The sequence below is a fragment of the Emys orbicularis genome, chromosome 1 (assembly GCF_028017835.1).
Source record: "Emys orbicularis isolate rEmyOrb1 chromosome 1, rEmyOrb1.hap1, whole genome shotgun sequence".
In the NCBI taxonomy this organism is placed as follows: Eukaryota; Metazoa; Chordata; order Testudines; family Emydidae; genus Emys; species Emys orbicularis.
The window spans coordinates 203,011,559-203,024,858 of NC_088683.1; the positions used below are offsets into that span (position 1 = coordinate 203,011,559).

Genomic DNA, 13,300 nt, shown 5'->3' on the forward strand with positions numbered 1-13,300 from the left:
CCTTGAGTTTAGTTCCCATACAGGAGTTCAGAAATGTAATCAGAATGATCAATCAGATATCCCAATATAGCTATCAATCACAGTAACCTTGGTGCTATTCTTTCTTCTGTACCCTCTTCCCACATCAGCTATGCCCGCAAGTCTGCCTGTCGCCACTTTTGCAACGTTATCTGCATTCAGCACTATCTATGCAGAAATCTTTACCCATGTTTTATATCCTCTTTCCCACTCTGAACAATTTCTTTCCTTCTATAGGGCCTGCCTAAGACCCAGCTTCTCAGACTCCAGCATGTGCAGAATGGAGTTTTTTCACCCATACAAAGGGCACAACTCCATCATCTCCATCCCCCAACAACTCCCGTGGCTCCCCGTGCAGATCAGAATCCAGTCCAAGATTTCTCTCCTTAATTTTGAAACCCTCCCTGGATTTGCAGGTGTCTCTCTCACAAACCTCTTTCTCAAGTAGAAATTGCCTAATCTTCCCCTACTTCCAATATCACCTCCTCCTGCCTTTTGGAACAGCCTTCTTCTGTCTCCGCAGCATTAGCTCTCCATTTCTTTTCAAAACTCATATGTGCAGGTAGCGTTCTTCCTTTCTCCTACTTCATTTCTCTCTGCCTTGGCTGTTGTTTATAATGTAGCCCAACCGCTGTATTGTTTAACTCGGTGAAGCATTTTGGGATACAGTTTTACAGTTTGGGCTACTTTCTTACGTTCGTCAATGTCAGGCCACCCAAGAGGTTACGTCCCGCCCAAAACGCAATGAAGGTATGAGGGTTTCTTCAAGGACTTGTGAGCAGGATACGTTTATAGTCAGGCAAGGGCAGGATATTTGAAGGACTGCAAAGGGCAAGTTGTTAAAACTTGGCACGGGGAAGCCAGAGCGGGAGCCGGAGAAGCAAATGCAGCCTGCGCAGCCGTAGGAGAGCACAGCGAGCGGATTTTGGTCCCCTGTTGGGAGCTTGCTGGGGAGGGAGCGTCAGAGCACCGAAGGAGCGTGCTGCGCTGAGCCGGAGGGTATTTAGCTGCGGAGTTGGGAGCAGAGCAACCCAGGCTGCGCAGAGTTGACTGCGGCCGTACATAGATCCTCCTGAAGTATCGGGAGTGTCTTGGCTGCTCTAGCGAACCCGTGTTGCCCACTGAGAGCTCTGACCCGCCGGTGAGAAAAACCAGGAGGTTTGGTCATGGAGAAACACGTCTGTTTTGTGCCAGCAGCAGTTCCCCACCAGTTTCCTGCCTCTGCTCTGCATGCAGAGGGGCAACTGGCTCCTCCGCTCCCTCCCCCCCAAGCAGTGTTGTTGTAGCCCTGTGAATCCCAGCAGGGCATTGGCCGGGAATCCTTTTTCACACCATAAACCCCACGGCAGAAAGTGCTGAGTCTTTGGGGGATAGCTAGTGGCTTTGCCGCAACAGTTCAGTGCAGAGATAAAACGTCTAAGGAGGAGCGCAAGCCCAACTACTCCTGCCCCTGTATCCCCGTTTTTGTCCCCGCGCCCCAATCTTCTCTACTGTGTCTCCCTTTTCCCCTCTCCCCCCAGGGGTGCTGGAACAATTTGTACAATGAGGGTGCTGAGAGCCATTCAACCAAACTGCAAAGCTGGTCTATAATGGGAAGCCAGGGGGGTGCGGCAGCGGCAACACCCCCCAGCACCGCTAGTTCCAGAACCTATATCGCCCCCTGGCTTTGCCACTCCTCCCCCCCCCGTCCGGCTCGGGGAGCATGTTCTGAGGGCGAGCCAGGGTCGAGCTAGGGCAGCCGCTTCAGCCGCCGCGACGGAGCATGCGCAGACGGCCCCGTGGCGCTCTCGGGCGCAGAGCAGGTGCTGCTGGCCCTGGGCGCGGGCCAGTCGCTAATCCCCGCGGGTGCAGCGAGGAGTCGCCATAGCCAGCGGCAGGAGTCCCCGGCGGCGGCGCCTCTCGCAGGACCCACACTCCAGTCCCTTGCCATGGAGAGCAGCCCCCCTTCTCCTGCAGAAGAGCCCCGCGGGGCGCAGAGCCCGGAGCCGCTCGGGGCAGAGGGCTCCCAAGAGCCGGAGGAGGGAGGGAGCGAGGAAGGGGCGGCGGAGGAGAAGTCCCCCGGCCCCTGGCGGGAGGAGGATGCAGCTGAAAGGAAGGGCCAGGAGGCGCCCGGGGACCGGGGCGCCGCGGAGAGCGGCGGAGAGGGGGAAGAGGAGGCAGGAGCAGGGAGCCCCGAGGGGCAGCAGCAGGAGCCTGCCCCCGCGCACAGCCCAGCAGGGGAGCGCGCGGAGGAAAGGGGCGAAGGAGACGCAGGGGGAAGCGGGAAGGGCGAAGGACCTGCAGAGCTCCCCGCGGAAGAGAGCACCGGAGGCGAGAGCCCGGAGCCGAGCACCGGAGGCGAGAGCCCGGGGCCAAGCCCCGCGGAGGAGAGCACCAGAGGAGGGAGCCCGGAGCTAAGCCCCGCAGAGGAGAGCACCGGAGGAGAGAGCCCGGGGCCAAGCCCCGCAGAGGAGAGCACCGGAGGAGAGAGCCCGGGGCCAAGCCCCGAGGAGGAGAGCACCGGAGGAGGGAGCCCGGAGCTAAGCTCCGCGGAAGGGGGAGCCGCAGAACGGGCTGCCCCCCGGGCAGAAACCCCCCAGGCAGAAGATCCTGCAGAGGCTGCCGGGGAGGAAGAAGAGCCTGAAGGAGACTCTGGAGAGGACGCGAGAGAGGAAGAAAAGCCTGGGGAGGTGGCAGGGGAGGAAGGAGCCCCCGAGGGAGAAGAGCGCGAAGAGGAGGAGAGAGAGGAAGAGGATGGCAAGGAAGATGCAACGGCAGAAGCAAAGCCCGAGGAAGGGGAGGATGCAGCTGAGGACGAAACTAGGGCAGGAGAAAGTCCGGAAAGCACTGCACCGGCGGGAGCAAATCCCGAAGACACTGAGCCAAGCGAAGAAAGCCCCGCGGCAGGAGACGCCGCAGGCCATGCAACCGAGGAAATACCAGCAGCAGCAGAACACACAGAGGACGCTGCTACAAGAGAAAGCCCAGAGGACACCCCAGGTGGGGATGAACTGAGCAACCACCTAACAGAGCCACATGCAACCGGTGAGCCTGCGGGAGCGGAGAGAGGCGAGGAAGCCATGAACCTGAACGGCATGCAGGGCAGGGGCGAGGGAGAGGAAGAGGATGAGGCGAGCACACCTGGTGAACCCGGAGAAGAGACGCAAGAGCATGACATCTCCCTCTTCGTCAAGGTAAAACTGCCTGGTCAGTCAATCCGCTCGCACCCTTGCTCTTCCCTTAGACCAATAGCCGGCTCCCTGCCGGCGGCGATCCTCAAGCCTGGGGAAGATTTGTTCTGTAGATCATGATGACCGGGTCATGGGCTGGTGTTAGCAGTTTCCTAGCATCATGGGTGGTTGGGGGAGATCTAGACAAAGCGGTCGCCCTGTCACACCGCCTAAATGAATGTAGTGACTCCTCTGCCCAACCATATGTGTATGGAGTTTTACCCCAAAAAGTGACACTGTGCAGCTCAGCGTTACAATAACGTGGAGTAGTTTGAGGGAGCGCCATCTAGTTCCCCCTTCTCCCCCCATATTCCTTACAGAGCGCAGCTGTAAGGGAGGGAGCCTTTGGTTGTGCATTTGCTGTTACTAGTGTCCTTTAAATCTGCCAGACGCAAATCCAGTTTTGTTAAAATGGTTTGGTTATTATTTAATCCCGAGATTAATCTCCTTTGACTTTTCATTCCTTCTTGGTTAAACATAGACATGTTGCAAAGTTTTCCACTCTCCGTTATGCTGCAAATCCTGGTTTTGTTATTCTAATAGTTACAATAATTAATAATAACACCAGCAAGAAAAGGAAAAGTGCAAAACTGTCAGTGAGGCAATTTCCCAAAGGAAAATGTGCTTTCACCCACAACTATTTTGACATGTTCTACTTTTTTGGTCTAGATATCTCTATATGTTTAAATGAAAAGTGTATGAGAATCTACGTGTCACTCTGGATTGTTCATGGGCTTCTCTGTTGTGCTAATCAGTGTAGTGTCTGACCACATGACATAATTCATTCTCACAACATTTTGTGAAGTAGAGAAATACTTGTTAAAGGTCCCCGGAGAGTTTAAAATCTCCAAAGTAGGAGGAGATAGAAGATGCACCACCGTTACCCCTAGAGAAAAATACATAAGGAGTGACATTATAGGAACTTACTTGGAAGAAAATAGAAAATTCCTTTTTAAGAGCATTGATAATATGATGTCACATTTATACAGCATGTTTTATGCTAAAAAGATCAGGAAGTACTTGACAGATACTGAGAATTGAAATTAATTTCAGATAATAAATGTAGACAAATGTGGCAATTCTGGATTCAGACATTTTTGGGGAAAACAAACAACCCCATGCTGCTATGTAATGTGTTAGTAGGTCAGTTAAAGATACACAATTTACATACATTCAAAATACCTATAATTCAAGCAGGTGCAATTTAATTTAGAAAAAAAAACAGGCAAAATAAAAAACTAACATTTATGAAATGTTCTGAAATTAATTTCTGCCTACTTGCTCAGTTCTACAAAGTATAGCCTTGATCCTGAAGTCAGATCAGCATGGGTGGACCCTTAGGTCAGCACCATGAAAACCAAGTCCCCCACTGGGTTGGAGGGCAACAACCAAATGTAGCAAGCACAACAGTGAGCAGCATGGAACAATTTGACCGAGGCAGGGTCAGCCTTATAAACAAAGAAAACGAGGGGCCACTTTGGGTCTTACGCTACTGGAAGTCATATTTCCAATGCAGAATGTGCAACTCATTCATGGGTTGACCTGGTCTCCTCCATGAGCACAAGAATGAAGTGGGAAGAAAAAACTCAGTTTGATCTCCCCCTTCTGTTTGGCAATGAATCCAGAAAACCACGCAATTTATGCCTTGATTTCTCCCCCTTTCTTGAAGCTTAGGACTGCATACGTAAAGCTAGCTCTATACCAAACAAAAACATGGAAAAAACCCTATTTTTACAAGTGCTATTGAGTCTTTAATATCCAATGTACTGTATATTGCCATACTGGAAATGTTGTTCTCTATTTTTATGTCCCCTTGCTCTCTCCCCTCTCCTCCCCCCATAGCTTTTTCTTAAAATACAAGCTTGATTGCTATTTAAATTTACTGTAAATAACTTAGCTCTAGCATATTGATTTCCATTAGCTGAATGCGGCGGCTAGAGTTGAAATTAATATTTCTGGGACAAAGTAGAAATCTATACAGCAGAAGTTGTATAGTACAGTTTTACTCTGAAAAGTGACTATGAAAAAATATTACCTTCTTATTCAGTAGATCTGCACCCTGTGCATGTTCAGTCGGGTGTGCTTTTTTTAATGACAGTTTCATTTTTACTACTGTGAGCCCTGCAGGGCCAACTCAGATCTGGGAGAGAGAACTCCATTCTTTTCTGGCTCATAGGTTGAGTGAACAACTGTAGGGCCACTTATGCAACCTCCTCTTTGTTTTGTATTGTGATCATAGATCCATCAATAAACGGAGCAGGATTGCACGGGTGTAACTAAAGTCATAATGTGGCAGAAGTTTCACCAGTATAAATGAGGACAATGTCTGTCTTGCAGAAAGAGCCCAGTCTGATTTTCAAATCCCAAGCAGAGATTGAAGGGCTGGCAATCAGAAAACAACAACGTCTTTTTGTGTGTCGAAAACTGATAGTATTTTATATGGATTATCATTGAGACATAAATGTCGTCACTTTCATAAAGTCACTTTGCAAAGGCAAACCACACTTGGAACATGATTCCAGTCCTTGTAGAATATCTGAGGGATCAGAATTGGAGAGCAGGACATAATAAGGATAAGAATGTGAATTGTGCCATTATATTCCAAAAATAAGGCTTAAGCATAGTTAACTGAAATATTTGTGAACTTCTAAAAGGAAGGAGGAACATTTTCACGACTGATTTAACAATAGTAATTCACGACTGCTTTGAAAATAATGCATTCATCATTCTAATGACTTCACTGGCAGGACATAACCAGACCTGAACATTTTACTATACACCTACTTGGTAAATGACTAAATTTATTAGCTAAGACTGGTCTCTTGTTTCTCCACCTCTGAGGCTGGCATCCTAGAGCAGCTCTGTATTGGGAGCCCAGCACCTCCCCATTCACAGCATTTGAGAGGACAGGGAGCCCCTCCCTTTCCTACTGCTGGAAGGAATCATGCCTCTTTCTCCCTGCTGCTATGAGGAGCTGCACTGTTTCTCTGTACTCCTCCTGCCCACTGGGAAGGGATGGGATAGAAAAGGTGGGTCCCCACTGTGGCTCAGAGTGGGCTCAAGATATTTAAAAAACACAGGTATAATGTTTAGGCTGTACCAAGTTACGTAAGCATTTAATACTAAACAGAGGCAGAGTGGATACCAAAAATGAGTACTGAGTGACTGCATCAGCCCATATAGAGTGTAGTCGGGGATGGTCCCAGTGTGGTGATGCAGCAGAGTCTGACATGGTATTCCCCCAATTAGTAAATGCTTATTGCCAAAACTAGAGAGTTAAAAAGTGAGAAGCAAGCAAATTGAATCCATGTGTTTTATTTCCAGCATGAAATGATCCCCCCGAAAAGAGCCCAACCCAATGCATCCCAGTGCACGTCTCCAGCCCACTGCTGCTCAAAATAATACCATTATGCCAGCCTGTCATCTCTTCTGTACTGTTGGGCTGTTGCCCTCCACCTCTTTTCTACCATTTAAATTTTTTTTCCCAACAAACTTTGTTGCCCGTTATGTATAATAAGAGCTCCCTGTAAATAAAACCACCTCATTGCCCTCTCTCAAATTCCTCTTTAAAACTTTCCGCTCTTGTGATGCCTGCAGAAAATTCGCTAACAGTTAGGCTGAGACTGCTGCCTGTCATCCTGACCACTATTGTTTCATTGTTACCTTGTGCTCCCCCAGTCTGCTGCATTCACCTGTTGTCTCATGTTTTATACTTAGATTGTAAACTTGCAGGATCAAGCCAGAAATTATTTTGGCACTGTGGTAAAAGTGTAATGGTGTTAAGGAAGCATGAAATTAATCTAAATTATTTCAACTCTTCTCTGTTGAAAACTGAAGGCAACAACAACTAGTGAGAGCATGAACCAGTGCAATATCCCAGGCCAGATTCTGCTCTTAGCCGCACTGTAAATCCAGGAGAACTCCTTGTGACTCTAGTTTTGTACTAGTGCAAATGAGAACAGTCTGGCTCACTAAGCCTAAACATTACAAGCAAATAGATTTGTGATGTTAATTTAAGACTGAAACAAGGACATTTGTTCCTACCTGAAAATTGGATTTCTGTAAAAAGCCTCCACCAATATGACATCATGCTTAGCTCCACCTTGTCCTGGGATAGACCAGATAGACAATAATTTTGTGGCCAGGTCTTAAGGGCAAGATTTTTCAAGCTATTTAGGCACCTAAAGATGCAGATAGGTGCATACTAGGATTTTCTAAAGTGCCTAGGTATCTGATACCCACTAGGCAACTATCTGCATCTTTAAGTGCCTAAATATCGTTAAAAAAATGTCCCTGAGTGACTTGCCCAGGGATACACAGAAAGTCTGTTGCAGACCTGAAAACATTAGTTTGAACCATATCTTCACATAAAGGATTAAAAAGATACCATTGTTACCTATTTTTCTGAATTACCAGCACCATCGTCTCCCAACATGACACCTCATCATATTTAAAAATTAAGTTGCCAACCTGCCCAGTGTAGTAAAAACCACCACCTATTTTTTTCTAGGGAACCTTCATGCTTCAGCTGGATTCCTTGGTGGTTGTACTGTCACCATCCTCAGGTATACTGGGATATCACTCATGGGAACCAGGGATCTGTGACTTCAGGGGCCATAAAACAATCATAAAGAAGGGTGAAGGAGATTTTCAAAGGCACAAATGGCAGCGATGCACTTAACTCCCATTGACTTTCTGTGGGATGTGGGCACCTAACCACCATATGTGCCTTTGCAAATCTTCTCTGGTAAGTTTAAAATTGCCTAGGAATTGAATACTACTTCTAACTTTACTATTTAGGATATTCAGGACATAATTCTATACCTGGTTCATTTAAAAACATACTTGCAGGTCACCTTTAAGATATTTCAGGTAAGATCAGAATTAAACCTCCTAGTTTTAACTACAAATTTCAGTAATTCTGAAGATCAGAGGGTCTAGTAATTTGGCTGTAAGTGCAGAACTCAAACAGCTGGACTACTCATTTCAGTATGAGATCTTCCATCAAATTAATCCTATGTCAAAAGAATCCTGTGGCACCTTATAGACTAACAGACGTATTGGAGCATGAGCTTTCGTGGGTGAATACCCACTTCGTCGGATGCATGACGACGCAGTGGGTATTCGCCCAGGAAAGCTCATGCTCCAATACGTCTGTTAGTCTATAAGGTGCCACAGGACTCTTTGCTGCTTTTACAGATCCAGACTAACACGGCTACCCCTCTGATACTATGTCAAAAGAGTTCTTGCTCAGATTCTGGGTTAACAATAAATGGTGTATCTTAAGAGCTCTTCAAAAGGCTAAGATTAAAATAACAGACTTCACCCAATCTTTGTGACCTTTTTGGTCTCTTATTCACAGGGTGATTCATTTCATTCATCCTTCCAATGCGTGAGTTTTTGATCTCAGTTACATTTGTGTAATCTGAAGTAACTCCATTGATTTCCAGCCTTCATTGCACCCTTCCTGAGATGTGTTGTGCACCAAATAGCTGATTCTCAGGATCTGGCCCTATATTCTTAGAGATTTGCTGAATTATCAGAAATTCTGATACACAAGAAAGTAAACAAGGCAGAGAGATTTTGGCCACTGAAAGAAACAGTAGGAAAAAAGTCAGATACTGCACCATGCTTACAGATATCACACCTGATGCATGCTTCATAATGCAGAAGAGGAGGAACCTTTACTTTCCATGAAATGTTTATAGGATCCAGTTATGGAACTGTGGTCTAGCCTATGTATTAAGATAAAAAAAAAAAAGACTATTCTAAAATTAAATTATTTGGGCTTGGTATCTTTCTTTAAGTACTCTGGCTGTGATTTTCAAAGGAGCCCCTAGGAATTAGGTGCTCAAATTCCATTGAAAAAAAATCACAGCCTGTATTTCCATCTGATGTACTGTGTCTGATGTTTGACATGCAGATTTCCAGGAAAAACTCACAGAGGAAAGATTTATATCTCAGATTTGGATTTTTGCTTGTCCCTGGGTGAAAATCACTTCTGGTACCCAAACAAAAATATGTAAAAAAAAAAAAAAAAAAAAAAAATCACTGTTAATCATTATACTATAGACACATTGTTATTGGGGGGCCAGAATTTAGATCGCCTTTAAAGGTTATAAATACAGTTTCAATTATGTGGGGTTACATTGCCCTGTTTTTTATGGATTTCTGTTCTTGTTAAAATATGAAATATGGGGAATCTCACAAAAGGCCTCTTATTGTGAAGCTTCCAGCCCATTTTGCAGACTAAAAGGTTTTGGGAAAGTTGCATGCTGATCCAAAGCAAGGCAAATCATTTGAGATTTACCTAAGGTGACCAGATTTGTTAAATGCAAAGCCAGGACACATCACTGTGGAGTGAGTAGAGGAACATTTGATTACGTTTAGACAGCAGTAGAAAGGTCCCTGCTTCTTTTCTTCAGCTGCCTCCCTAATAGGATTGCCAACTTTCTAGTTGCACAAAACCGAACACCCTTGCCCCATCCCTTTCCTGTCCCTTCCCTGAGGCCCCACCCCTGCCATGCTCCTTCTCTGAGTCTCCACACCCCAACTCACTCCAGCCCTCCATCGCTCGCTCTTCCCCACCCTCACTCACTTTTGCTGTGCTGGGGCAGGTCTGAGGTGAGGGCTCCAGCTGGGGGTGTGGGCTCTGAAGTGGGGTCAGAAATGAGGAATTCAGGATGCAGGAGGGGGCTCTGGGCTGGGGCCAAGGGGTTTGGAGTGTGGGCTCAGGGCTGGGGCAGGGGCTTGGATGCAGGAGGGGTGTGGGTTCTGGGGTGGGGCTGGGGCTGAGGGGTTTGGGGTATAGAAGGGGGCTCAGGGCTGGAGCAGGAGATTGGGATGCAAGAGGGGTTTTGGGGTGCAGGCTTCAGGAGGGAGTTTGGGGTGCGGGTGGGCGTGCGGGGTCTGGGAGGGAGTTAGGGTGTGAGAGTAGGGTTGCCAAATTTCTAATTACACTAAACCAAACACTCTGCCCCGACCCCTTGCCTGAGGCCCCACTCGCTCCATCCCCCCCTCCATTGCTCGCTCTTCCCCACACTCACTCACTTTCACCAGGCTGGGACAGGGGGTTGGGGGGTGGGAGGGGGTATGGGCTCTGGGCTGGGGGTGCAGGCTCTGGGGTGGGGCTGGGGATGAGGGGTTTGAGGTGCTGGAGGGGGCTCTGGGCTGGGGCTCTGGGGTTCAGAGTGTGGGAGGGGGTGAGGGCTCCAGCTGGGGCTGCAGGCTCTGGAGTGGGGCTGGGGATGAGGGGTTTGGGGTGAAGGAGGGGGCTCCAGGCTGGGGGTTGAGGGCTCTGGCTGGGGGTGGGGCCAGGGATGAGGGGTTTAGGGTGTAGGAGGGGGCTCTGGGCTGGGGCAGGGGGTTGGGTTGCGGGAGGAGGTGCAGGGTCCTGGCAGCACTTACCATGGCTCTGAGGAATTGGCAGCCAGATCCCTGCGGCCTCTAGGCACATGGGCGGCCAGGTGGTTCTGCACGGTGTGCGCTGCCCCCGCAGCTCCCATTGGTCGTAGTTCCAGGCCAATGGGAGCTGCGGAGCCGGCATTGGGGGTGGGGGCAGTGCATGGAGCCTCCCAGTTCCTGGCTGCCCCAGCGCCCAAGGGTCGCAGGAACTTGGCAGCAGCTTCCAAGAGCAGCATAGAGCCAGGGCAGGTAGGGAGTCTGCCTTAGCTCCAGGCTCCCGCTGTGCCACCGACTGGACTTTTAACGGCACGGTCAGCGGTGCTGACTGGAGCCGCCAGAGTCCCGGTCGAAAACCGGAGGCCTGGCAACCCTACACCCTAAAGTTCCAAATTCCCTCTTCTTTCCACACTCATTCTACATGCTTTCCTCAATGAATACAGCCCATCCCTACTTGTCTTGCATCCTACCTGTTCTCTATGTGTTTAATTAAAACCACCAAACCTCCAGGGACAAGATGCCTTTATTTGGTTCTGTACTTCCTTTCTTCCTGGTGCTGCTAAGTTCAGTTGGGCTCTCGTGTGTTCCTTCCCTCTCCCAGTTTGCTTTCTTATATTTTCCCAGCACTACTGCAAACGGATTCCGTGACCTCCATGACTTCTGCTGCCGCAGCAGCTGGTGCTGGCTCAGGAGCTGCCCCAGCCGGGCAGCCCCTGGACCAGCAACAGCAGTTTGGGTGTGTGGGGGGGGGGGGGGGCCCAGAGGGTGCGGGGGGTGGTGCTTACCTTGGGGTGGGGGGCTCCCACTGGCATGCCCCTGCAGCTCCTAAGCAGCGGAGAGGCTGGGGGGGCTGGCTCCGTGCCACGCGCTGCCTGCGCCTGCAGGCCCTGCCCCCGCAGGTCCCATTGGCTGTGGTTCCCAGTAGCCTGTGCTCCTCCACTACCTAGGAGCTTCAGGGATGCAGAGCCAGGTAGGGAGACCTGCCAGCCCCCCCAACCTCCCCCCAAGCACCAGTGGGGTCCCGGGCCACCACCCGTAGAGCACCTGCGGCCCCCCCGCCCAAGTTTTGGTCACAGGTATTTTTAGTCACGGGCCGTGAATTTTTGTTTACTGCCCGTTACCTCTCCATGACTTTTACTAAAAATACCCATGACTAAAACGTAGCCTTAATTATAGAGTCTTCCAGTCACACCCCATATTTCATATCATAGCAGCCAGTCCAACTTAAAAAGGAAGTAGCCAGAAAAGAGTCATTGCCCCAGGCAGAGCACAAACACAGCTCAACCTTATATCAGGGAATGGGTGAGGAAAGGGTAACTATCCATCAACTAGCTTGTTTTAATGAAACCAGAACCAAACCAAACCGTGCTTTCATTCAAACTGGCCACCTGCTGCTATCCATCACAAGCAGGGCAATTCCTGTAAAGTAGCCATTTATAAAATATTTGTATTGCAGTTTCAAATCTTGTATATATTTTGAAGTGCTGAGTTTGCAGAGACAATTGTGTGCAGTAGTTAAACACATTAGCGAGGGATTCTGTTTCGTTCCCAAGACTCACAAAACAGGAAACTGGCCAACTTCCTACAAGCATTTGCCCTTTCTCAGCTATTTTGTTGGATGCAGTATGGCAATTTAGGATGCCATAATACAGCTTAAGAGGAGCGGCATTATGAATTCCTTTCATAACTCTTCAGGTTATTGTGTATACTCTATGCACCGGTTGCAGATGCTTATAAAGTTGACTACTTATTTAGAGGTCTTTTTTAGTTTATTAAAGTGGTACGCTTTTAGAGAAAAGGACCAATGTAAATTTGGCAAACAAAAGTTACACATTTTAAGGAGATATGAAACTGAAAGCCTGTTTCAATGGCATCAAAAAAACAGTTAATTCTAAAAGTATGGGGAGAGGTTCAGCTTTACTTATGGTTACAATTGCTCTCACTCTCCCTCCCCCCCCCTTTTTTTTGGGCAATTCATAGCTGTTTTAGAACTTAAAATTATACAGATAAATGTACTCCTGAACCTGTTCACTGAAAAATAGCTTTAAAAGCTATACACTGAAATAACTCTTTTTTGCAACTTTGATCTTGAAGGCATGCTTAGACACTATGCAGTAATTTAGTGCTTTGTTTAGGTATACTAATGCCAATTCTGACAACATACAACCCAAACCCTGCTCCAAAAATAGACAAATTAAAAGACACAACCACAAAATTATAGAGGTATCATAATGTGGTCACATATGTAAAGCTGAATCCACCACTGGGTCGATTTTTTCTTTTCCCCACAATCCCTCCAAACATCTTGAGTTCCCTTTCTGTCCTGTAATTTGAGGATTGCAAATTATAAGATGTATAAATTTTGTTTATTTGTTTGAAGTCTGTAAAGGCCCCAAGAGTGGTTTATGCACACAATACTCTATCATTCTCCAGCACCTATCCTCTGTAATGTCACTGCAAATGACTTCTTGGTCTAGAATTATTTTAGTCAGAAAGTATTAAAAATAAAAAACTAAACATTTTATGTCCTCACAACTATGTTCTTAAACATTTATTACTTTCACTTATTGAATTAGTGTGTTTTACTTTAAGCATGTGCTTAAGTCACATGGGCCTTAAACACTTTGATGAACAGAGTCAGGGTCTAGGGCCTGATCCTATGTTCCTTGTAA

General features: G+C 47.8%; 1 protein-coding gene across 1 annotated transcript in view; it reads left to right on the top strand.

Annotated features, from left to right (window-relative positions):
* Nucleotides 1–1,946: 1,946 nt before the first annotated feature.
* The window catches only part of CLIC6 (chloride intracellular channel 6), a 53,870-nt gene continuing 42,516 nt past the window's right edge, over nucleotides 1,947–13,300 (top strand). The window contains exon 1 of the mRNA XM_065414120.1: nucleotides 1,947–3,191. Coding sequence (XP_065270192.1) covers nucleotides 1,947–3,191 — 1,245 coding nt within the window. The remainder of the gene's footprint in view (nucleotides 3,192–13,300) is intronic.